This window comes from Physeter macrocephalus, chromosome 5 (assembly GCF_002837175.3).
Source record: "Physeter macrocephalus isolate SW-GA chromosome 5, ASM283717v5, whole genome shotgun sequence".
NCBI classification, from domain to species: domain Eukaryota; kingdom Metazoa; phylum Chordata; class Mammalia; order Artiodactyla; family Physeteridae; genus Physeter; species Physeter macrocephalus.
This window is the reverse complement of record NC_041218.1, coordinates 76,980,243-77,007,516: the sequence shown is the minus strand read 5'-3', so window position 1 is coordinate 77,007,516 and position 27,274 is coordinate 76,980,243. Positions and strand designations below refer to the sequence as shown.

The 27,274-nt window shown below is 41.1% G+C and overlaps 1 protein-coding gene across 2 annotated transcripts in view; it reads left to right on the top strand.

The window, feature by feature from the left end:
• Nucleotides 1-27,274, top strand: part of RAPGEF5 (Rap guanine nucleotide exchange factor 5) — a 220,546-nt gene that overhangs the window by 40,491 nt on the left and 152,781 nt on the right. For both annotated transcript variants that reach the window (XM_028490102.2, XM_055085044.1), the window contains exons 3-6: nt 1,063-1,169; nt 5,901-6,022; nt 7,688-7,856; nt 21,909-21,975. In XM_028490102.2, coding sequence (XP_028345903.1) covers nt 1,063-1,169; nt 5,901-6,022; nt 7,688-7,856; nt 21,909-21,975 — 465 coding nt within the window. The remainder of the gene's footprint in view (nt 1-1,062; nt 1,170-5,900; nt 6,023-7,687; nt 7,857-21,908; nt 21,976-27,274) is intronic.

Below are 27,274 nucleotides of genomic sequence, written 5' to 3'. Positions count from 1 at the left end.
GGACCTGATAGCTGCTTAGTGTTTTTTGAATGACTGAGTGAATGAATACTGGTACATTGTCAGGACTAGTCAAGTGTCAGCTGACTCATACCTCTTTTATGGTAATACTTTCTGTTATCTGACTTAAGTTGTAAGTTGTTGTTTTTTTTAAATAGATTTAACGTGTTAAAAATAAATCATTTCCTGTCCTTCACATTTTCTTCTTAGGTTGTGTTTAGGAGGTGATTACAGGAAAATTAAGGGAGTATAAGGATGGGGTTGAAGTGTTCCAGATCACGTTATAGTCAATATATTATCAATTTGTTTGCTCTGGGAGAAGATATAAAATATTTTGTAGGTGCAAAAAGAGTTCAGCAAGAAACAAGTAAACAGATGTTAGCATGCACCCTCAATATATCTTCACTTTCATGAGCCTTTACTTAGACAGTTCATTTTCATTTAGCTTCCTTTGTGAAGCAACATTGCCCTGTGGACGAAACTGCCAATTATAGAAAAAGGAGGTAGTTTATAAAGTGGGACATAGACCTCTCCAGATCTAAGGAATACCCTGCTTCATCTTCCAAGAATCAGAGATGCATATGGGCAAATCAGAAGATTAAAAAAAAAGCTATATGAAATTTTTATCTGCTAGATGGAATTGTGAAGTAGATGAAACCAGGATGCTTGGCATTAACTATAAACTCTGCAGTTGAGTGAAGCTTAAAAGCAAAGCACACAGCAGCCTGCTATTAAATTGTGTCATGGTGCGAGATGCTTGCTAGATAGGAAAAAATTATTTTCCCAGCTTCCAAGACATTTACAAGTATGCATTTATCAGTATGGCAGAGGTCATATATAAATATTCTTCAATTTGCTGTATTGGTACAAACATTGTATCTAAAAAAACAGGTATTTTGCCCTGGAAACTCTGTGTAAAAGGAAATTATTTGTAGTTAAAGCAGTTAAGTGTTTTAAGCTTAGGGACTTGGCCATAACTTTTTCTATATAGTATGTCATTGGCAGCTCACAAATTGTCACATCATTGTTCTGAATTCTCAGTGAGTCTTTGTCTTTTCCGTGTAGATTTATGGAGAGAATTCTTCTTGTGCAGGAAGAGCACTGAGGAATATTATCATCGTTCAGGCAGCTGACCTGATAAAGGACAGGGTGAACCTCAAGGGATTTTACAGGTAACACGGTTTCCTAACACCTTGTCAGAAATTCTCCTTGAGAAAAAAACCCAAAAACATGTTCAAGTCATAACCTTGATCACAGAGAGATGGGCACTTATCAGCAGTAGGAGGGTTGGTTTGTTTGAAGTGTCTATTTGGGATACTGGTGGTGCGGTGACTTTTCTCTTAATTAAACTTAGCCAAGCGTTTCACAGTTGGACTCCTGGTCTGAAGATAGGGAGATTACAACTGGAAGATTACAATACCATGAAGAATAGGGAGAGTACTCGGAATAAATGACAACAAAAAAGTAGGAAAGAGTCTCAGAATAAAGACATTTCTTCAAGTTAACTAAATTTAGCTTTATCACAAACTCATTACAGTCATTTTCTTTTTTTCCATTTGCCACAGATGGGAAAAATTCCATCATGGCCTGGCTTTTGGGGATAGTGGTTCCCAACCTATTTGAGTAAGACGACCCCCCCATCCTTTTTTTTGAGGCATAGTTTACATACAGTAAAATGCACAAATCTTAAGGGTACAGCTTGATGAATTTGTAATCATTACACACACTTATGTAACTCCACATCAAGCTCTGGGGAGTTTTCACACCCTAGATAATTTCTTCGTGTCCCTTCCCTGTCAGCAACTATCTCACGCCAACAACTTCTTTCCGATAAAAAAAATTTGGCAAAATCGGTAATCTTGGCACCATTGACCAACTGTGTAGTGGAGATGAGAGAACTATAATGAATTAACACTTTAAAATCCCATGTTTAATTAATCACATTAGTATTTCCATAGGTTTTGACACATTCAGCATAGGTTAGATATGATTTATTCTGTTGACAAACAATGCTTTTGTGTATATGGAATTGTGAAGCTCTTGAGAAAGCTCAAAGGTCACTGCCACACCCTCCCATAAGGAATTCACAGCCCAGGGTCTGAAAAACCACTGGTTTAGAGCCTAGGCCAAGCAGACGCAACAGGCTGGAAGACGGGCTGTGGTGATTGTTGGATTACTTCACGTAGAGCTCCCCCCGCCTTTTTAAAAAATAGATGGTGGTATCTACTTTAGACAAGTCTAATTTTTTTCCCCTTTTCTTAAAAAACTGACACTGCGTGTATAGGCATCCCTCAGAGATACTGCAGGTTTGGTTCCAGACCACTGCAGTAAAGCAAGTAGCACAATAAAGTGAGTCACATGAGTTATTTTGTTTCCCAGTGCATACAGCAGTTATGTTTACACTCCAGTCTATTAAGTGTGCAATAGCATTATCTAAAAACAATATACGTACCTTACTTTTGAAAATATTCCTAAAAATTGCTAACCGTTATCTGAGCCTTCAGCAAGTCATCATCTTTTCTGTTGGTGGAGGGTTTGAAATATTGTGATAAGTACCAAAAATGTGACACAGAGACACAAAGTGTCTCACAAATGCCATTGGAAAAATTGGCACCGATAGACTTGCTAAATGCAGGGTTGCCACAAACCTTGAATCTGTGAACATAATATCTGTAAAGTACAGTAAATGAAAGTGCAATAAAATGAGGTCTGCCTGTGTAAGTCTTTGGGTCTAGTTGTCAGCAAGCTCATAGGATTCATTTCAGTTCCCACGTGAGGCTGTATGTAGGATCTGTCCTTTTTTTCAGTTTTGTTTCTGATTGGATATAGATTGAAAAAGAATTGGGAGATGTACATTAATCAGGTTCATGGAAAAGAGCCATCCATCCAAGTAAGAACATACCTAAGGTTTAGTGGGAGTAGATTGTGGAGAGACCATGAGTTGTCCTATTTCAGATTCCAGATGATCAGGCCAGAACCTCCTTTCTTTTATTTATTTATTTTTTTTAACATCTTTATTGGAACCTCCTTTCTTTTATAATCTAAGGACTGATTAATGCTCTGGGTTTAGAGACAAAATACTAATATGATTGCCTAGGCTGGGTCATTTTCATTTGTCTGGTAGTAAATTGAGCAAAGTGTTCTCCATGTACCCCATGAGAACTACTTTCACAGCTTTGAAATGTTTTCCATTTATTTGGTACTATAGGAAAAATCATACTACTTTTGAGGCCTCATGTAAGTGTGTAAATACCACTGTCCCACTGACATTTGAGATGAGGGTTCTCTCTGCACTATTATGAATTGATTACTAAAAATGTAACCGGAGACTGAAGGAGGCCAAGAGAAATCGAATTTTCAACTTGAGAGATTAATAAAATTAATGTTTTGTTATGACAATCACGTTGGCCTTGGAGCCAGTCATCTCCATATCACAATGTTCCTGTCAAGTATCGCAGCGCTAGTTAGATCTGCATGTACTCGGAACAGTTGCTGGATTCAGTACAAGACTGAAAATACACGGGGAGTAAGAACTGCCGTGGGTGTTCACGTTCCTCCCTTCCAGGCATCTCTGATTTCTCCACTGCTTTCCCCTCGGTCCTGGAGGTTTAGGTATTTAAAATGGATTGTTGCTGACCTGGTCCGCAAGTCAAGGGGGTGTGAGTTAACGCAGCGGCAGCTTACTTCATTTGGTTTGCTTTGGTGGTGGTAGTGATAGTGTTCATCCTTACCCCGTGATGTTTTGCCTGGTGCAGATGGATTGTTGAAAGCGATTCGAAACATAACTTGTTAAATTGGAGATGGGGGCAGAAGGAGATCGTGTGCCCCCCAAACAGTCGCTTGCTCCGAGTGCGGGAGGCTGAGTATTCGGTAATAACTACACATGACAGCAGTCACGGCGGTACCGTGTTTTAGCATATCCACTCAGCCCTGCACCTCCCCAAGACAGAGCCCTTCCCAATGAGAAGGTGGGGCTGGGTCACCGGGGTCACCGGCATCACCCGGCAGCCTGTTAGAAATGAGGGCTCCGAGGCTGCACCCAGCCACACTGCATCAGAATCTGCACGTCAGCAAGATGCCCCAGGCAACTCCTACTAAACACAAATTTGGGAAGCCCTGGTCTGAGGCACGTCTTCCTCATCAGCTGTGAAGAAACAAGCCAACGCATCTGTCCAGTCACCATTTGCAATTTGACAGTTTAGTTTGTTGAGTAAATGTTTTGCTGTATCCTGCCGTGTTCCAGGTGGTGTCAGACACAGAGCAGGCTGAGGAGCTGTATGTATTGTTCTGAGAATAAGGATTAAGATGATAAAAGAGCTTTACAAGCCCAAAGATGCGGGCTAATTGACAGAGGTGTTGAGAAATTAACACTTTGAGCCTTTAATATGAAAGGTGTCCTGTAGGAGTTAAATTTGACGGTTTGGCCTAATTGCCTGTTTTGTTGCAATCTGTTTTCTTGTTTTGTTTCAAAAAACATCCATTTATTTGACTGTTAATCTTTCTTATGTTTTAACGCCAGCCTGCAACTGGAATTGTACAGTTGGTACAATCTGGAATTGCCTTAATGGCCTCAGAGTATCTTTCAAATATTTACTCCCCAAAAGTGATACTTTATCTAAAGTAGAATATTTGTTCAGATATCTCAGCAGAAATGTTTACTACCTTATTTTTCCATCACTCAAGAAAATGTAGCATCTCATGGCATTTCTTCATACTGTTGGTTACTGTGTGATTCCTAGGTATTTATAACTATGCCAATCACAAAAGATAGACAATGTTTTTCTGTTTTAGGAATACAAATAAATGTTGGCTTCTTTTGGTCCTTAAATACCAAATATAGGAGAAAGATAGCCTTTTCCATGATACATCTCTTTAAAAAAATTTTGGGTGACCTTTTTTTCCATACGGAAGGGTGGGTTTCAATAAAATTTCTGCAAATTGAAAAAACTTATTTCAGAAAGTTTTCTTCGTTTGGTTTTTCATCTGAAGCTGATAAAGATGGGAAAGTAGGCATGAAAGTACCGCTTGTGATGCCCAAATTGGGGCATTCTTTGAATACAGCTATGTATTTTAAGGATTACAGAGAGTATTTCTTGCATGTGATTAGTGGAATCCATCATCCAGGTTTATGGGTTTATGATCTAGGCTGCTTGGCAGATTGCTTAGATTATGTTAAAAAGATTAACAGTCAAATGTATTGTTCTTTGAGACAAATATTAAGATTTACTCTCCGTTTAAAGATCAGAAAACAGGACTTCATACTACTCACTGTGGTATAGCCTTGTCTAACCCTGGAATTATTTTGTTCTCAAAGAGATGAGATAAAAATGTGTAATTGCTTGAATCAAAGCTGATCACCACCAACTCGAGGTACTTGTCTTACCAAGGCAGAAGCATTGTCTTCAGGTTAAAGGGCTGCTAAATTTATTCCTTCATTTATTCTAATGTATATATTCAGAGACTTTACCGTGGGCCTGGACTGTTCTGATGTTGGCGATCAATCGTAAGTTACATACACATAGTCTGTGATCTCCTGAAAATTGTTCTCAAGGGAGATATTATTCATTTGGAAAGATGTATAATTGCTAAATGTTACATACACGTAGTCCCTGTTCTCCTGAAAATTATTCTCAAAGGAGGAAAAGAGATACTATTCATTTGGAAAGATGTATAATTGCTAAATGTTAGGTGATGCGAAGAAGAAGTATAAAGGATATGATTGTAAGCTTCTGTAAGGCAGGCGATATTTGAACTGAAACCTGAAAGATGGATAAGAGGTCCATGTCATTTTATGCTTGAGTTGCTTGTTTAAAAGCACATGAAATTGACGGTATTAAATTTCATTTTTTTTGGCAAATGGGTGGCAACCATGTCTTACTGGGAATGTCTTTGCTTTTGTCCAGGAGAAGCTGCGTTGGGTCGGAACTGGTAGACTGGCTTCTAGAACACTGTCCTTTGGTCCAATGCAGATCTATGGCCATAGGGGTCTGGCAGCTCCTACTGGATATGGGAATTATGTCATCAGGTTAGTGTTACATGTTTTGAAGGCACAGAATCATTATGTTGTTAAGCTACTTGACCAAAGTGTGTTTGATTTCCTAGATGATATTATAATCTAGATGGAGATTGTGTTTGCTGGTAAATATATGCATTCTCTTATAAATGAATGTGACAGTTCATCTTTTGTTACTTCTCACACATTTTGTAAAAATAATTAGGTACTTGTTGTTTCATTAACTACTACCTGTAAGAGTCTTTCCCTTACCCCCTCCCTTCTCTACTTAAAATGATGCACACAATTTTTTTAAAAAATCAGTGACATCTTTAGCTGCTCTAAATGTGTGATTTGTCTTGCTGTACTCAGAATAATAATCAGAAACTGACTTTATGAGTAGACTGTGTATGCCATTTTAATTGTGTAAGTAGTCATAAACGATCTGTGAAAATAAGCTGTTTAAACAGAACAGAAGATTGATGTTAACTAGAAACTAAAGTAGATGGTGGATATCTCTTTTCTTTGTTGAGCCAGGGAATGGAAGACTTAGAAGTCAAGCAGTTTGGGGCCTCCCTGGTGGCACAGTGGTTGAGAGTCTGCCTGCTGATGCAGGGGACGCGGGTTTGTGCCCTGGTCCGGGAGGATCCCACATGCCGCGGAGCGGCTGGGCCCCTGAGCCATGGCCGCTGAGCCTGCGCGTCCAGAGCCTGCGCTCCGCAGCGGGAGAGGCCACAGCAGTGAGAGGCCCGCGTACCGCAAAAAAAAAAAAAAAAAAAAAAAAGTCAAGCAGTTTAGATTCTTTATTTATCTCTATCACTCAGGTGCTGGTTTGTCACTGGGAAGCCCTTTTCTTCTATAGATGTTAAATATTGAGGGTCAGAGAACATAGTAAGTTTCAGAAAGGCACACCCCAGTTCCCACTGTGGAAAAGTGGTACAGATGGGGATGTGGGTGTAATCTTAGTCGGTCACACGTAGCACCTCATGCTCTTCTTTAGAAAAACAGTTAACTGCCTTTGAGGAATATAATTATCAGCTTGCTTGTGAGGTTCAGGTTTCTGCTTAGCAAAACATTTTGTGTTAATATTTTTTGGAAAAGTCTCCATGTCTTGATTTCTTTTAAAATAGGGTTTCCTAACCTTGGTAGTGTTGACATTTTGTGCTAGATAATTCTTAGTTAATGGGGGGTGGTGGTGGCACTGTCTCTTACAGGATGTTTAGTAGCATCCCTTTCTTTCACCCACCAGATGCCAGTAGCACCCCCTAGTTGTGGCAACGCAGAATGTCACCTGACGTTGCTATATGCCCTCAGTGCCGGTTGAGAGCCACTCATCTAAATCTTGCCATAGTGTTGTATTTGTGTATCACCACAGTAATTTAATGTAGTGCTTTGGGACGCTAAAAAAAAAAAGTTTCTTCTACTGCCTTTGCATTGCTGTTGATTTCACCTGTCCCTGAAGTAGAGCAGTTGTAAAATACGTGTGAATGTGCTGGCCAGAGCTTCAAGTAATAAAAATAGGGTGGTCAGTAAGTCCTTTTTAATTCAATGGGACTGTGAACACGAATGGACTTCATTATCGTCCTATCCCTGGCTTCTCCCTAATAGTTAGTAGGCCTTTCAATTTATTATTCAGTTTATGGCTCTCTAAATGATATACTTTACAAAACTGATCCACGCCTTTTTTGTTTCCAACAGTGGACCAGCATTTATGCTTTCAAGATACCTATGTTTTCTACCAGTTTTCGTCTGATGAGTGTAGCTACTTGTACTGTGAATTTGAAAGAGAAGAGGCGTGGCAAAATGGTGTCAAACTTTTACTGCAGCTTGTGCCTCTCCTTCCCACTAGAGCTGGCATCTGTGAACTGTAAGTAGATGCTGTTCTGTTCCATTGTAAAATTATTCTCACTTAGAGAGCCATCCCTGTGTCTGGAGACTGTGCTCTGCTTTTTAAGATCATCTCCTTTAAGAAGTCATTGTTTTATTCCCATTTCTCAGATGTAGGTTCAGAAAGGTAAAATGCTGAAAATTCAGTCCAGTTAATAAATGATTGAACTGGTATTCAAACTCCAGAAGTCCGTGCCTCGCCGGCTGCACCACGCTGCTTCTAATTTAATCATTGCTATATGAGTAGGTGATATAAGTTGGGAATAAACATGATTTAGCTTAAGTTGGAATAAAATAATAACTGACATCTTATCCTCTCTCCAAGTCGTGACTTTCCTAAGAAAGAGCTCAACAGATATTTCTGAAAATAATCTAGAAGCAACATTTGGCAAATTAAAACACATGAATCATTATCACATGCAGATGCTGAGTCACTCTATGATTAAAATGAATTGAAAGGAATTCATTAGATGGGGTGTGGGAACAGGACTTGAGTCATCATATGATGATTCTGACATGACTTTGTTTATCCTCAGCATTAATGACAAGCTTATTTCAGTATAATGAATTGCAGATTAAAAATTTCAGTTAGCAACTTTTATGTATTCAATTTTTAGAATACGTTGAGATTAGCAGGGCAAGTGGTATTATCCTCATCTCATGGGTAAGAAAAATAGGTTCAGGGAGAAGCACCCACAACCATAACAAAGATGAGTTACTCTTGTTAAAAGAAAGACAATACGGAACAGTTATTATAGGCTTTCAGAAAAGAAATAAAATGTCAGAATATTAATGAGACACTAATAGGTTGAGTGCAGAGGATGCATTTTATGTCAGGAACTATGCTAAATGCTTTATATTCATTATTTCATCAGTTTCTACTATTTTAAAGTGAGGAAACTGAGGCATAGAGATCAGGTAACCTATCTACGGTCACACAAGTGGTGTGTGGAGCATTCCATGTCCATCTGGCTGTAACACCCATGCTTTTAACAACTGCTAGAGTGTGTGCCCAAGAGTTATGGGGGTCATTCTAGCTTCCCTTTCTGAGACGTTATAACCAGAAGCTATAAAAATATTAGACTGACTCTGAAATGGTTCTGAATTCAGTGCCACTGACACCACCACTGTTTATAGAGGTCCTTGCCATGGTAAAGCAAATATAATGCATCATTCGATTGTCTAAGTAAGGAAAATGTTTCTGAATGTAATGTGGTCTTAATGTAGGTCAGAAGTTTCCCAGGAAAAGTCAAGGAGCATTTCAGTAAATTTTAAAAAGCTTTCTAAGAAGGAGTGGAATGCTTTTTAAGCTAGAGGTGGCTGTGACTCTGTGGGACTGGCGCTCTCTGGCAGCTTTTCTTAACCGTTTCCCATCCTGAAGTCGGAAGTGTGTGCAGTCCCAGGGGATGTACCCAGATTAACGGGGTATAAGGGTGTCTGAAGTAAACTCGCAAGCAGTCCTCATGGTTTATCTCCTTTCTCTCCCACCGAGGAAGCAGTTTGGAATGCCAGTGAGATGACCTTTTTACAGCGAATCCCTGAGTCTACTGTAGGTTCTAAAGATGAAGCTATTTTAAACATTTGGTTCCTAATACTCCAGATTACTTGCGGTCTTTTGTCACACTGATCACTGTATACAGTGTCATGCCTCTGGGGTTGATAATCACTATAGCATGCCTTATCAGCACATTCTTTTTCTCTTGGTGTGAACTTGTATATTTGGGGGTGGTGATTCCTCTGGGAAAATTGGCATTGGGGAGCTATAGACCTGTTTATCCCATATTATAAGTACAAACTATAAAAAGATAAAATTACTGAACCCACTGCAAGTCTCTTCTGGAGCAAAAATATGTGTGTGTGTGTGTGTGTGTGTGTGTGTGTGTGTGTGTGTATATGTGTGTGTATTTATTTATTTACTCTGTACTGGAGTTATAAGCAGACTTCTAAACTCTGATATAATGTTTTGGGCCAAATTTTTGAAAGCTAAAGTTTAGGTTATCCAGACTTGGAGTAAACTGTGGTCAGAGAAAAGATGTCTAGGGACATTGTCCTCTGCCAGCTGGGTTGTCACAGCCCTTCCTAAGGTTCAACACATGCGATCCCATCATAACTTCTGCTCTAATCTGGTGATCTCCATTCATTCTAGCCCACACCGGTTTATTCCCTCATGGCCTTGTGAATTTCTGCTCTTTCCTTGTCAAGTTCTACCCACCCCTCAAGGGGGAGTCCAAGTCCTACCTTGACCACAGAACTTCCGTGATACGTGCAGTCTATGGACAGCCCTAACTTTTAGTAACCTACTCCTCTTGCTGTTTGTTTCAAATTTTTTTTCCACTCTTCTATGTCATTCTTAGCCCTACGGTATTCATTCCACTGTATTATCCATTCAGTTTTACCTATTCTACCGAAATGCCCTCTAAAATTCTCTTGACTCATTAACTTACATTGTCCGTTCACAAGCTGAAAACCCGGTCCTGTGGTTCTTTTTTTTTTTTTTTTTTTCGGTACGCGGGCCTCTCACCGCTGTGGTCTCTCCCGTTGCGGAGCACAGGCTCCGGATGCGCAGGCTCAGCGGCCGTGGCTCACGGGCCCAGCCGCTCCGCGGCATGTGGGATCTTCCCGGACCGGGGCACGAACCCGTGTCCCCCGCATCGGCAGGCGGACTCTCAACCACTGCGCCACCAGGGAAGCTCCTCTTGTGGTTCTTTGAATAACCTTTTTGATATTTGAAGGCCATGAAGTCTGCCTATGCAGTTCTACATTGGGGTCGTTCTAATTTGCTGCCTTCTCTCTAAATCCCTTTAAAATTATGTGAGGAAACTATTCCATGTCTCTATGTAAACACTGTTCTGTAAAGATTCATTTTTGAAAAGAAAAGAGAAACAGATTTTTTTCCCGTTTAAAATAAAATGTTTAAAGCAGGAAGGGAAATGGAACTAATGCAGGTTTCTAGGCTAATGTGAAGAAACAAAATTCCTATGCTATACAAAATAACTTTTCTATCCAAACTGAATAGATAATTTGAAAAAAGTGAGTGCATCGGTTGTCAAGGGTACTGTCTCTGTGGGAAGAAAGAACAATCGTGGTATCTTATTCAAACTGAAAGGCAAATCAAATCATCCAGAATGTCCTTTTTCCTAACTCTTTTTTATTGGGGTGGGGCAGTTAGGAACGCTGAAGTAACAGTGTAGGGAAAGGCAGCCTAATAATTCCTCTAGGACAAGTAAGACACGCTTCTGTCTAACACTGACTTGGAGAATTTAGGCTGTGCGGGAGCTTGGCTATTTTAATTCAACTGCCTGTATTGCAGCCTTCCCAGCTTGCCCAGGGGTGGGAGTGGCAGTGCTCTGAACAACTGAGTCTGTGAACCTTGATACATAAAACTATATTCTGCCAATTACAGGGCAGTTAACACTTATGCTGCTGTTAAAAGAGTCATAGAAGATTGCTAAAATTTAACTTATGCTGCAATCAGGCGGGGAAAGAAAAATGTAACTTCTTCATTTTTCTCTAAGCGTTGTGTTGTCCACATGAGCCTCTGTCCCGCTGGACAGCCAGAAAGAAGGAAAAGAGAAGCCCCATAATTTTAGCCTAATCCAGTAAAATGACTCTGATAAGGAAATTTAAAAGGTTTCCTTGTTAGCTGTTGAGCATATTTTGGTAAAAAGGTTCAGTCTCTCTGCGCCCTCTCCTTGCTCCTCAGCAAGACAGCCCCTGGGGATATGGTGAGTGGTGTGGGCCCTTGACCCTAGCAGACCAGGCTTGCCCGTCAGGTTGGCCCTTTCCCATCCGCACTGATCTTGCCTAGTGACCCCTGAAGTGTGACTGGGGTGCGCTGTTACTGTGGAGACTACTGTCAGTTGGGTCTGTGTCTCTCGGCTTGATCAGTGCCCGGTGGTCCCGGCTGATGCGTCCTCCTGGAATGTCAGCATCAGCGGACATTCTGATGCTCCTGAGGTCTGGCTGCGGCTTCCACAGACATCCCATTCAATCACCTGACCTCTGCTGAAACAGCTCCCTCTCATTGCATCCCACCCTGACCTTCCCTGACTCTAACCTATGTGTTAAACACACACACACAAAACACAAAAAAAACCAAAACCCCACACCTGTTCGTTGTTACTGTTAATGAGCAGAGTACTTAATTGGAAGGTGTGGCTCACCTTCCATTCCTCGCCAACCAACTCTAGGAAAAGCTCAGCCCAGAGGATTAAGATGAATTTGTTAACATTCATGACTCCATGCTCTAGGTAGAGAAGCAGAAGGGCACTTGAGGTAGATAGTACAGTGTGTAGGGCAGGAAGTTAGGAAGATGGGTGGCGTGTTGAGAGGGTGCAAGGCAGCTTGATGTGACTGGAGCGGTGGGTCACAACCAGTGGGGGGCCGAGGCTCAGATTGGTTGCAGGGGTCTGCACATCTATAGGGAAGCTAAGCATTGTCTTTGTATTGAATAGAAAGAATGACTTAACTGTATATAGATGCTGCCGAAATAAGTAAAACACAATTTAGTTGAATTCACGGAAATGTTTTTTTCATATAATTGCTCAACAGGTACAGAGTTCATGGGTCTGTGATCTATTTCTATGTTAAAGGGGTCCCCCACTTAAAAATGGGGAACGAATGGCTCGGTCACTTGGCCTAAGCTGCCCTGGCAGTGACAATAATACAAAAAATAGCAGTAATAGTTAACACTTACATGTACTTACCACATGCAAAGCACTACTCTGAGCGTTTTACATATGACTCATTTAATGCTCACAGAAGTAGTTTGGAGTTGTGATGCGGAAACTGAGGCAAGACAGGCTATGTAACTTGCCAAAAGGGCAGGCCTCTGTACTTGGTGGCAGGCAGCAACATGAATTGAAGGCAGAAGGTGAACTTGGAAGTGATCTTCATGGCACTGGTTCTCAACCATGATACTTTAAAAAATAAACAGGTATAACCTGAGATATACTGAGTCCGGATTGGAGTAGAGAGATGAGACATGGATATCAGTACTTTGTGTAAAGTTCTAAATGTGAGGCTAATGCATACCAAGGTTGAAATCTACTGTTCTATAAAGTTAGCCTTACAGAAAACTCAGTTAAGTGATAGGAAACGTGAAAGTTAATTAAATCAAAGTCTCAAAATACTATGTAAAGAAGCCAGATTAATTTTTTCAGAACATAAAGATTTTATTGAGCATGGTACCTATTGCCACTTGGCTGACACTTCTGAAATTCTGTAAATTTGCATTTATATCTGGAAGGGATTTCCTAGATAATTGAATTTGCTCCTCTTAATTTTCAGCTAAGGAAAAGGGTCTCCTCTCTACTGAGTAACTTACTTAACAGCATTTACTGATGATCAGGTTTGTGTAAAGTGCTGTGCTTAGCCCTGTAAGAGATGTGACCATATGTAAGTAATGTAAGGCCTTTTATGAGGCCAGCTGTATTATGACAAAGTTCAGAAAAAGAAAATGAATGTAAGCACAAAAGTCTTATCAAATATTACTGAATTGGATCTGGCCATATATAAAAATGATAATACATCATAAAATGATATTTATCCCAGAAATACAAGGGTGATTCAACATCTAAAAATCAGTCAGTGTAATTCACCAGATTCAGTCCATAAAAAGAAAAACTATACGAGAAACTCCATAGATGGAGAAAAATCATTTGAAAAAAACTCAACATCCATTCATGATATAAATTCTCAGGAAAGTAGGACTATAAGGGAATTTCTTCAATCTGATAAAACCTTACATAATACTTACAGCTTACATCATACTTAATAGCAAAAGACTGAATGTTTTTCCACTAAGATTGGGAACAAGGCTAATACATTGCCTCTTATCACTTCTTTTCAATACTAGCTAGTGCAAGTAAGGCAAGAAAAAGAAAGAAAGTGTATGCAGATTAGAAGGAAAAAAATACAGCCATCTCTCTTTGCAGATGACATAATTATATACATAGAAAATCCCAAGGAATCTACAAAAAACCTACTAGGCCTGATAAGTGGGTTTAGCAAGATCACAGGCTACACGGTCAATATAAAAAAATGTATTTCTCTGTACCGGCACAAAAAGCATTATGAAATACTTAGGTATAAATCCAAGAAAATGTGCAAAAGTTGTATGTCAGACACTTCATAAGCCTGATTTAAAAAATCAAATTGAAGTAAGTAGAGGATCTATCCATGTTCATGGATTGGAAGATTCAGTATTGCTAAGATGTAAATTCTCCCCATATTGACCTGTCATTTCAGTGGCAGTCATCTCCTGATCTGTTGGCCTCACCACACATGCACAATAATAAAACCTACGTTTGGAAACATTAACCTCTAAACAGGGAGTGTCCTGGAGCTCAGTCTTCAGACATCTTTTTCTCTTCTCACTATGGATGTACCCTCACCCAGTCATGTATTTAATATCAGCTCCACAGTGATGACTCCCAAAATTCAGGTTCCTGCATTCTCTTAGGACCTTATATACAATAATAGTACCACCACCAACTACCCTGTCACCTCTGATCCCTTTATTCTCCTAATCCTGCCTAACTTGTCCTTTTCTACCTGACATGTATAAGCAACATGAGAAATCCATCGGCATCCTTAATTTCTGAAATAGTGCTAGATTAACAGCCTCTAACTGGGGAGATCACTTCCAGCTTGTCATTCCTGTGTCCCAAACCTACTCTTTGTATTCCTCACTTTTCCTAATTAGGCTCTCATTTTATGAATCTTGAAGAGGAGGAAAGACTAGATGAGTAAACAAACATTTTTTGAGTATTTCTCAAAAAACTTTTCATGATGGAACTTGGCATAAGTTTTGTATTAGAATCATAGGTGAAGAAAATTTTCATTTATCACTTTAAATTGTTTGTTTAAAAAATGCTGTGAAACCAGCTTGTCTTAGTCTTTGTTATTACTCATCACCCCCTGTCCCAAGGAAACACTAAGTCCTCCAAAATTTCCATTGTTTACAGACCAGACTTATTCCAGGTGTGGGAAGAGACAGCTTATCTTTATGAGAGTACATCAATTTAGGAACAGTACAGGAATTTTAACAACAGTTGAACTTTTAGGCATGCTTGTGCCAGCATTCGAAATGTAGCTGTTTAATTAAATATTAAGCATTAGTTCTCAAATCTTCAATATAAAATGTGAAAGAGATACTAGTAATAACTTTGTTCAATTTTAGATGAATGTGTCACTGTATACCCTGGACCTTAATAAAACCTGTCACATTCACAATTTACTACTCTTTGGTAAATTTCGTCTGTAAGCATAACTGATAGCTTGATGCTATAAAAAATTATCTTCTCTTGAGAAGGTTGAACAGGTGTTTGTATTCATGATGTCAATGATCTCAAAAAAAATCCGACTCTCATTCTTCTACCATCCCACTTTTTCTTTTTGTAATAGGAATTTGCTTTGTTAAGCAAAATAGATTTGTCCCGTTGTAGATATTATGGGAAGATACAGGTGGGACAGTACTTGAGTGTCAGATATGACACCTTCTTATCCTCTTGGGGTCAGTAGGTGTTGGTTTCAGTAGAGATTGACTCTGAGTCGCTTGAGGAACATTCTCTTTTGTGGCAGTGATTTCTTAGGGAACAAACTTTTTAAAAATCTGGCCCAAGAAGTAAATCTGAAAGAGAAAGTCCCTAATACTTTTCCTTGCCTGACATTCAGCAGGTGTGGAGTAGACTCTGGGTTGTCCAAGAAGAACGTGGATTCTGGCATTGTCAGCTGACTTATCATCATCTCTTCCCAGCATGGTGGAGGAAGAGTCCCTCCTTCTGTTCCAGACTCATTCTTCTGCCTGGGCTGTGGGTCCTACCCCTCCTTGGACACTTCCCATGCCTGCTTTCTCAGTTCCTCACTCTCTGTTGGCTGTTCTCCTTTCTCAAACAAATGGTTCTCTCAATCGTAAGAGGACGAAACCAAACCTACCTTTGATTTTATATCTTCTTCTAGGTACTTCTCCTCCATCTCGTTCACTTTACAGCCAAAGTTCATGGCCTTCAGCATAAAACCAAAACTCTATAGCTGCAATAGACAGGCGCTGACTGTTCTGTCCTTGGCTTTATCTCTTGCTGTTTCCCACTTCCTTGTGGTGGTCATCCTGCTGAGTTCCAGGGCCACTCCTTTTCCGTCAGAACCTCACCTTGGGTATGACTTCTCCCAAGATGCCTCTGAATCACAGATCAGGCTAAGCAACTCTCACTTGTGTTGGCAGAGTATCTTAAAGATGGATTTTGCTAAGCCCACTAAGTATTATGTGCTTTTTTTTTTTTCGTATATGTGTGTGCTGTGCATCTCCTGTTTGTCGTGGGATCATGTTTGAAAGATTCCTGTAGAGTTTGTCTTGGTTCTGGTTTATTCCATGCCCTAGAATTTCACCAGCCTTTAGCAGGGGTAGTCTGAGGTTCACGCTAAAAACTGTGTTTTCCTCAGGTCCCTCCAGACCAAGCAGGGCGGGGCAGGGCAGCGTCAGCCTGGCTCAGGGTGGGAGGTGGTAGACAGGCCTGCCCCAAATTCCCCAGGAACATCCTCTTCCTGATTTGGAGACACACGTGCTCCCCACGTTCATGAAGTCTCAGTCTAGAATATCTCTGTTTAAGGCGAAGGTTGATGTATAGGGTGTATGTCGGAGACACTCAGAAACAAATGACAGCCCCAGGGATGGCAGTATTACATGAAAACTGATTGTTCGTGTCCTCTGTCATGGGCAACATGCCTGGGCCTGGGATCGTGCTGGCTCACGTGGGCCTGGAAGGTCATGTGTGACACCTCACCTGGCTTAGCACATGCCAGTTATGCATGGTCTACACCTCTTGAACCACCAGACTCCAAATGTTTGTCTATTTTATGGCTGTTGGATGCATTTAACACATTTTCCTGCAGGAACCATGTTATGTGTGGAGTGGTAGCTCTTGGCAACTCAGTGAATATGCCATTCAATATTGAGACGTAGATGTAGATAGATAGAACTTGTGCATTTTTAAAGTTACATCAATATACAAATGCAAAATGGTATTATTTAGATAATATTTCTGTAAGAAATGCTTCCAGCTTTCCATCCTGAAATCCCAGGAAACCTCTTCCACTGTTGAACAGGAAGTAGGATTTTCCAGTTACAAGATGATACTAGTTGCTTTTGAATCTTGAGGCACAAATATTTTGGTCAAAACGTGATTAAGGAGTGTGTGTTCTCTCTCTCATATAGAAGATTTATGGTAAGCTTTATTTTGAAAAACGTCATTGGAATAATCTCAAACTCATTACATAATTCTCATGAAGGAATTTGTGCTAAGAGAATTTTGGGACCCCCCGCAGGCATACCAGCTAAACCGAAGTTTCTAGAAATTTTACTGGACCTGACTGGTATAAAATGAATTCTACCGCCCAGCTAATGGCTCTTGTGTGCTACTTCCTAAGGCTTTTTATTGGAAATCAACCCCACGTGACCGTTTAGCCCTCTCAGAGCTGAGAGTTTGTGTTGGGAGACCTTTTGCGGTGGGGAATTTCCTGCTTCTTTCCTGAGGCAGTATGAATTGTGTAAATGATTGTCAAACAGTTGGCCAGGTTGGAGACTGTCACTAAGACTGTACTAATTATTTCTTAGGGGAAGATGAGGAAGTGAGGGTGACCATTGGTTGCTGTTATTTTATTTAAGATATTTTCAAAGTTACCAGCTCTTTAGAGTTTGATATAAGAAAGTCATTCATGTTGGATTTTAGAGACAAGGAGGTCACTGAGAGGAGGGACTGCTACAGGGAGCTGGGAGGGTGATGGAAGAGCTGAGTGAAATAGCTCGGGTATAAGCAGGGTCCTTCAGTTGAGCTGAGTGCACAGAACAAGCTGATGTCTTGTGCTGTGGTCGTCTGGGGCTGGTGGCTGATAGCAGAGCACTCCCTGAAGTTTAAGGTCCTCAGTTAATGTTTTCAATGACGATCTATTGAATGCTTCCTATGGACTGTGTTGTGTTCTAAGTGTTGGGGATGGAACCAGGAACAAAACAGACAGAAATCTCTACTCCCATGGAGCCTATATTCTAGGAGGGGAGAGGACAGGCAATTTCATAAACAAACAGATTTATGTTAGTTAACGGTGGAAAACTTTATGCATATAAAGTAGGAAATGAGCGACAGAGATACGGGTCAGGAAGGGCCTCTTCAGGAGGTTGACAGAGACTTGAAGGATGTGAGGGAAGAAGCAGTGTGCAATGTGAGGGAAGTGTTCTAGGATAAGGGGACCGTCAGGGCAAGGCCCAAGACAGAAGCATTAAGGCAAAGCAAGAGTGACTGGAATGGAGTGGAGAAGTGAGAGATGTCAGCCACTGTAGAGGCTTTGGCTTTTTACTGAGAAAGATAGGGAGTCAGTTGAGGATTTTGAGCAGAGTGGGGACGTGATCTAACTTACATGTGAACAAGACCACTCTGGCTCCTGGGTTGAGGTAAGAGATCCTGTGGCTGCAGCAACAGCAGTTGGAGTAGAGGTGGTGAGAAATGGTCAGAAGGGAGGTATCCCTTGAAGACAGAGCTGATGGGATTTGGGGATGGATACAGGCGTAGACTGTAAGGCGGGGGGGCGGGCTGTTGGGCTCAAGGATTACTTCCAACTGGAAGGATGGAGTTGCCTGTAGTTAAGCGGGGGAAGCCTGTAGGGAGGGCAGGGGTTTGTTTTGGTTTTGGTGGGGGTGGAGTAGAACGATAATGTGTCCTGTTTGATGGTTAGAGGGACAAGGGCAGAGGACCAGAGGCCTTTGCCATTCCTGTGTCCTCACAACGGCACCCTTAGATATTGCAGATCTCTTGCACTTACAAAGACTAGGCATTAGGATTCGACACACTAGGATTCACAGCACTAGGATCCGGCATTTGCCTTGGAGGGTTACAGGGTCAGGCTTGGGCTGTTGGCAAGCAGAGACCTTGAGAAGCAGCCATGAGAATTCGCAAAGGGGACACCCGTTGTGCCAGAGCTTCCTGCTGGCACAAACCCTCAAGGATGGGTCTTCCTTCCTGGGGCCACTTCCTTTTTTCTTCTCTTTCGTATGTCAACTTGTCACTGCCATTGGCGGCTGAGTCCAGCCAGGGTTTCTCTCTCCCCTTCTCTAACCAGAGTCTCTCTTCGTCTCTCCTTCACTGAGCAGCACAGCCCCCTTTGGTAACAATGGGGCAAATATGCAAGTACAGTCCTCCCTTGGTATCCGTGGGGGATTGGTTCCAAGGACCCCCATTGATACCCAAATCCACGGATGCTCAAGTCACTTATGTAAAATGGTGTACTACGTATCACAACTGATTCTTTCCTTTATTCTCCCTTGCCCCATCTGTTTCATTACCTGTTTTGATCTGACATGTGAGGACTTTGTCTTCCCTGAGTTGCACTGATGTGTATTTATATCATCAAATAATCAGAATTTATCTCATTTTGTAAAAATACATTTACTGGGGAAAGAGAGTCTGGTACTTCTGGGCCTTTTGGCGTTCAGCCGGGGAGGGGCCACAGTGGTGAGGAAGGAAGGGGAGTCGGGGAGCATCACCCTTCTCTCTTCCTTCCCCCCTTTCACGCTCTCCCGCTGTTTGCCTGTCCCCCTCAGTCCTGCTCCCACATCCCTTTTCTACGCCAGGTGCCATGCAGGTACCTGCTGGTGCAGGGCCAACCTGGGACTCCCTAGCAGAAAGGAAGAGTCTTTCTGAATTCTCCAGCAGCCAGTAGGAGAATCCCTGAAGGTGTGAGTCTGGAGGAAAGCAGGACCAGATCTGGGTTTTAGAAGGAGAATCCTGGCGTCTCTAGGAGATGGGGTACAGGAGGAGAGGCAGAGACAAGTTGGTTAGAAGGTGGTTAAAATAAGTTGTGGAGGTGAGGGCCTGTCAGCACGGCTTGTGGGGAGGAAAGTAGGAGAGCGGAGCAGAGGAGGATCTGGTGACTGGGAAGCGGGGGAGTGCCGGAGGCGGGGAAGGGCCGCAGGGTGACATAAAGCTGAGTGGTGAGAGGCGCTGGCAGAACCGGTGAGGGCAGGAGACAAGAGGATGTCAGTGGAAGTTATGTCGAGTTTGAGGAGCCTGTGAGATTCCCATGTGGGTGAAGACGTTCTGGAACGGCCACTTAGAGCCACATTGAAGTTAGATGGAAACACAGGGGTGAGCTCAGGGAAGATTCAGGGGCTAGAGAAGGACTTGGGAGTTCTGGGTATAAATTATGGTGATTGAGGGGATAAAAATGGGACACGGGCTGTGGGACAGCTCTCAGGAGAGCATCACTCTGTCTGTCTTACATGTATTTCCTTTAGAAACGTTTCTGCCAAGGCGTGTTTTGTGCCGGAAGCGTGATGAAAGATAGTTTTGCTTGAACAGAGGCAAATTATTTGTCACTGAGCTAGCAACAGCTTGGCCATTACTCATCAAATAGCCACGATCAGTGACATACACGAGAGCTTCCCTTGGAGTTCTGAGTTCCTTTCAGCAGTTTGTTGAAAACACATTCATGACAGAATCTGTGCTAATGCAAAATACGTCGTGCACATTAACTCATCGTTCAGGTGCTGCTGGGGGCTGAGAGTCATGAATGGGCACGACCAGCTTGCGCTTCAACACAGACACAGACGGGACGTTGAAGCCCTTGTTTGGTGCTCTTGTGTCTAATGCTCCTGGCTCCTAATTTCCTCTCAGAGCTGTTTGTCACCTCAGCATAATCTCATAAACCTAGTCTGGTGGCTTATGTTATAAAGGGTTGCAAATCTCTTCCCAGCGTAACTTCGTGGGTATGGAAACCTTGTGAATAGATCATTTTAATAATAAGGCTCATTGTTTGAAATGTTCGTTATCAAGGTCATGTTTCAGATGCTTTGCTGCACTAGGAATGACATTGTTTGACAACATGCCCACTGTTTCATATCTAGAACATGCAATTCTTGTAAAGGCGGTAGTTTGTAATTCATTGCTCTGACTTGAAGGTTGGGATTTTTTTTTTCTTTTGAAAGGGTTTAATAACATTTACAGAAACAGGAAGCCAGTGCCAGAATTGATACGACTGGCTTTTCTTTTCTTAAAGAGCATCTTCCTAGCTGTCTTAGGAGCCAGGAGAAGCCCTCCTGCCCCGCGAGGCTCGCGCTCCAGCTGGCGCACTGCAGTTCCCGAGACTGAAATCAATCACTGGACTGCCAGTGCCATATACCGCCGCTCTGCGAGGCAATTACCACCAATCCCCCCAGTCCACAGGTGTTGAAAGGAATTGCTTGTGGAAATAGATCTGGGAGACAATTACATATATTCACTTGGCATTAGTCAATGTTTTTTTCCTTTGACCAAAGTCAGGAAAAAAAATGTAATTTTATAAGATTTGTCTGAAGTAGATAATTTTTTATGTTAGCATGTACATTCGTGTGGTGAAAATTTGTCATGAATTACATTAGAAAGATGATTTTTCTAAACACACTGATCTTATACTGTGTATTACGTTGTATGTCTCCTTAGTTATTTAACACAGGCATAATTTTCTTCTCAACTGGGCTGTGGTCTCGTAAAAAAGACCAAAGTGCTTCTGCTATTGTATTGAACGTAATTCCTATCACAGTATTAGGCTTATAATAGACCATTTCATAATAAATCTGTTTGGGCTGAAACTCAGCTGTAGTGGAAAATTCATGTTTCATATTTTTGGAATCTGGATTTCATTTAGACTGAGCGGGAATGTCAGTACTTTACGGTATATTCGCCATCCACTTGTGCTCTGTGCATGCCCGTGTTTGTAAATCTGGTGTGTCAGGATTATTCTGTGGTATCATTTGGAGAGCAGTACGCAGCCCTCAGGATTTAATTGATGTAAGGAAAAGACGTTCTTGCTAATTGATTTCTAAGGAACAGTTGGGCTGCAACAGAGCTGTGTTCCTATGGCATTATTGTCACCGTTGTTACTCGCATGGGCACTTTCACTAATGCATTAAGCAATACTGCTATTATTTACCATGTATTCCCCATCACTTGGTGAATAAATTTGAACAACCAAAGCTGAAGAGTTATTTCTTCTCTGTTTTTCAAAGATCTCATCAGAAAATTGAAGACTCAGAAGAGAGCAGCCATGAAATTCTTTGTCGTCTAACGTCTGCGGTAAGGCCGTGTGATTTCCCTGCCCAGGGGTGCAGAAATAATGAGGGGTCTTTGAAGGGCGGCAGTCTGGGTAGTGGTGTAGAGAGACACTTGCCCTATGGCTGCTCATCACTGTGGGAGGCCCAAGTCAAGGCACACGGAGTCAGTGGCATTAACTTGTTCTACTCTGATGCAGCCTCTCCTGCAAGATCATAGATGCTCTTGGTGGAAAGTTCCTGGAACCTTAGTGGAGGATTTTTTTTTTTTTTAATACAGTATGACTTAACCTAGGGAAAGTTGTGACCTGCTGCACAAAGGAGAAAAGACTGTATGTTTCATTAGGAAAAAAAAGATGACCTCAACCAACAAAAGATCAAGTCCTCAGTTTTTAAATGTAGTAGATTGCAACATTTTCATTATGTCTTTTAAAGCCATTAATTAGAGTCAGTAATGACTTGTTGGTTGAAGGAAAGCTTATTCCCTTCTTCCTAGAAAAAACTGGCCGTGGTCTCTAATCATGGAGCTCCGGTTTTTGACAGGCTCTAGCAATCCTATCTCACAAAATCTTTATCCATTGGCTGGGCTTTCTGGAAACTTTTCTAGCCTTACCAAAGATTCTTGAATTCTTCTTTAACTGCATTCTTTAAGCAGTGCTTGCTGAAAGTCATGCTGGCTTGGGTTATATATGTGGAATGAAACTGATCTTACACAGTTTGTACACCGAGTCCTGGCATCTGGGCACAGCTTGAAAGTTAAAAGTTGTCTTTCCTACTCTTCTGGAATGTAGCTTAGAAAAGTAACTTTTGGCTAAATACAGTGCTCAGTGGTATAAAACTTCACATGAAATGAAATCTTTACAGCGTGTTATGAAAAAATATTTAACGTGACCTTTGCAGTTTAACATATTGACCAAAGAGGAGTGCCTATTATGTGCAAAATTGTTAACAGCCATCTGTTTAAAAAAGACACTCACTACAGACCAAATACTATGTTAAACATTGTGTGTGTCTGTACATACATACATACATACACATGCACACGTTACACTTCACAACAGCCCTGTGAAATAAGTGGCGTCATCTCTGTTTTACAGACATGAAAGCTTCTAGAGGTTAAGTAACTTGCCCAAAGTCACCCATCTAGAAAGGAACAAAGCCAGGATCTAAACTTAGAATTTTCTGCTTTCTAATCATGTTCTCTTAACTGCTACACCTCATTTTTTGATAACGTAATACAGTCATTAGGTAAGTTTCAGAAGCAGTGGACAGGTAAGATGTGGTTCCTACAGCTATACCAGGAAGATAGGCGCATTAAAAAGTTAACCTATAAAACAGCTGGCAATTGAGCATCAAAAATCATGGTGTATAGATAGTAAGTCCAAGAACCGTAGCAGAGAGCTTCATTGAAGAGACGGGGCTTGCACCATCATTGAAGATAATCAGGATGTGAACAGGTGACAAAGGATGTGTACTCTAGCTGTAGGATTTATTGTGTGCAGGCAGAGGAATGGAAAAATACAGTGGGAAAATAGTAGACCCATCTGGTTACAGAGGAAGCACCTAATAGAGAAAAGTGAAAGACTTTTTGAACAACAGATTAACATGATGAAGCAGACATTTAAGAAACAAGAAGATGAGTTGGAGATGGGGAGACTGGTTGAGAGGCTGATGAAAACCTATTACAGTTTCTGGAGGTTTGTGGGGGAACCAAAAGAGAAATGAGTTCAAAAAGAAGCATAAAGAAGTTTTTAAAAATCAGTAGGACAGGTACATGTAGAGGAGGAGTCAGATAACCGAAGTTCTGAACTTGAATGGAAAAGTGATGATACTCTTAGGAAGCTGAGTAAAATGCGTGGAAGGAGAGATAAGGAGAGACATAATTTCGGACACACTGAGTTTGAGGACGTAAGGATGTAAAGATATTCGGGAAACACCTGGAGACGCAAATCTGGAACTCAGAAAGGTCAGGGCTAGAGTTATGGGAACCAGTCCAGGTTGTCGATTGAAGAGCATAGTGGAAGATGGAGTCTTGGGCAGCACCCATGATAAGAGGGCAGTAGGGAGATGAGAGGACAGTAAGAGGTGGAAATACTGAATGGTTTATACCATGAAAGTTAAATTCAAGAAAGCCTCTAAAAAGGAGGGTGGACAGCAAAGTGTTGGCTATGTATTTGGTTGAGGTAATCTTGCTAGAAAAAATCTCCAAGCTAAAAGACTGAGTAAAGTGAGGTAAGGTGCTAGAGTGGGAATGAGAATACAGGGTAGAGGAGAAAAATTCACGTCTTAATTGATGGCTGATCGGCCTGGAATAGTGAAACTGTCTTTGAACTGAGAACGTGGACCTTGATTCTTAGTTCTTCCAACACTATGACCCTGGCCAAATTGAGTGCTGGACTAGACAATATCTAAGTTCTAAAATTCCTCTGTTCATTGTGTAAGCATTTATGAAGGGACTGTTGTGCTTCACCTCTTCACAAAGTAGTTATTCCTGTTGGCTTTGGTATGAAAACTCTGTTACCTAGCTGTTAACACCATGTAGGAAGGGAGATGTTTGCATACATCAGTCAAGTAACAGTTGTCATCTAGCATGACCCTTAAAATGCATTAAAGGAAAGCAAAAGTGCCGTCTGTAATGCAGACTTGTTAAAGTGCTCTTCGAAAGGTTTGTGTAATTAGGGGGCACTGGAAAGGGGGCAGCAGTTTCCCGCAATAGAGTTTACTGTACTGCCCTGTATATTCACCTCTTTTTACTCAAACTTGAGGGTTTTGTATGTCGCTATCTTTAAAAAAAAAAAAAAATCCTCATTTTAAAATAGTTTATTTCTTAGTCTCAGGTTAATCAAGAGAAAGGTCCTGTCATCTAAAAAAATAATACCTAAAATTCTACCCTGGAAGAAAACACTAGTGAGTTTTCATATTAAAGGAACATGAGAAGACAATGTGTATAGAAATAAAAACGTCTTGATAATTCAGTCAGATTTACTGTTAAATGTACACAAACATGGACAATCAAAATGTTCCAGCTACATTTCTGGTGAGTTTCAGGAAAGAGCCACTCTCCCAAGCACCTGACATCCGAAAACCTAAAGAAGAAAATTTTGTAAGAAGTTTTCAGCTTAAGGAAAAAGGACATGGCTATAATAGACTCCTTCCACTATGCACAGTCTACAGAAACACTCTGGGCATTATTATCTGAAAATCTTCTGGCTTTCCCTGTGGTACATGTGGTTTCTGCCTTAACATCTTAGCTTCCTTTTTAATATCTAATGACCTTACACATTTTGTTAACTTGAAAATCCTCTCTTCTTCATTTCCTATGAGTCTCTGCTAGTCTGATAAGCTGGCAGACCAAGAAGGGCCCTTGGATGACCTAGTCTCCCAGAGTGCCTGTCCTTGAAGTTCTGAGCATTATTTTATTTTATTTTTAAACATGAATTCTCCCAGTGTATATGCCAAAAGGAGTGTTCAGGATTGATGACATCGATTTTATATACTTGTTTTACAATCCAGGATAAACCAGACATAGGGAAGAATTGATAGTGAATGAAATATTGCTTTCAAAGTCATAGTTCTTAGGATGTAAATTTAGGAAATAAGCTCAACTTTGAGGCATTTTAAAGAACTGAGAAGTACTTGGGCATCATCCGAAGACAGGAAGTGGAAACATGGACATCCTTAAATAGGAGATAAAAACTGATTCTGGACTTCTAGCTCATGCTTCCTTAAAATCAACATCCTAAACAAACCATTTTGGGCTATTTCTGTTAACTTCGGGCTAAATTTTCTTGATGGAAATTGTAGAGATAAGAAAACACAAACATCTGAGTGAAATTCATGATTTTTATTCACACGGTCAAACCGCTGAGGTGATGTGATTCAGGCTAAGTTGTGAATTTTACATATTAGATGCTTATTTGATGCCATGGCTATATGAGTGACATTTATAAAAGGACGGGGTAGGGCATGTGGCGTGGTCCTCTGTGCTACTTGGTCCGGCGAAGTCAGCCATCACTTGGATGATAGAAGAGAACAGTGTTGAGTGTCTACAATAAACGTGAACCTGGCGGTGGTAGTGGCGAAGAGTTTGTGGCCATATCTTGAGAGATGAATTCAAATGACAAATCAAGTATACAGAAGTTAGGAAGAGAGGTCAGTGTGCATGAGAACAGAATCTAATACTCGGGAACCATTTAACTAGACACTCTTCCACCCTCATGTTCCTTCTCAAAGCCGATGTAGCTGATAATTTTCAGCAGTTTAGATTTCTCTTTTGGTACGTTTCTGCTCTACCCTGTTGCTCATTTTCTTCAGCTCCTCAAACTTTAATGTAGAACCTCTGCGTTTGATGCTCTTAGTGGTATTTTCCAAATTCCTTCTCATAGGGTATATTATCACTCCTCTGAGAAATACCACTGAACGATCAAACCCAAATTATAAATGGGGTGACTGCTGTAAGTTCTGGAAGATCTTAAAGCAGATGAAGCCCCAAGAAGCCAATAGCCATACTAAGATATATAACTTTTGGTGAAAGTGTTAGAGAAAAAGAGATCTGCTATGGAATTTTTTTTTTTTAACCTCTCTAGGGAAAAAAAAAAGAGGTGGTTATAACTGCAGGACGTTGTCAACTTCGCAGAAAGGTTTTTCCCTGCTCGGTGTCCAGAAGTTGGACATAACTCCATCAGTTTTCACATCAACCATGAACTCGTTCTCTCATGCTTCCTAGCATTTTTTCTAGTAAAAGTAATCTTCTCAGTTTTTCCCTATGTGGGATCCTGCTTTACAGGTAAAAAGGATCTGATTTTATTCTCATTAACCAAGACCTGCACTTACCCTGGGCCTCTGATTCTTCTCCCGTGTCATCTTTTCCTTAGATAGAATTCTCTTGGGAAATACTTTTCACGGAGGCCCAAGGAACTGAGTCTTAATGAACAACCAATTGTCTTGTATCACCAAAAGCATGATACTAGGAAGCTCAAAGACCCCAACCTTCCAAGATTCTCTGTCTTGTCAACTATCTCATTCCTCTCACATGCCTGTTCTCATATTTTGCTTTCACTCATTTAAAACTCCTCTCCTTTGCTATGTCTAATCATTCACCCGAACCTTCCACCATTTTCTTTAAGGTGTGTCTTTCACAGGACGCTGTCTACACCCTTTCTGGGTCAGGAAGTGTATAAGGTGGCTAGGATTCCTATAGTTTGTTCTTCCTGATGAATGTACAAGTTGGGTTGATACGTTGGAGAAATTCCTTGTTGAACAATAGTATCTGAAGATAACGGTGACAGCTTTTTTTTTTTTTGCTGTACGCGGGCCTCTCACTG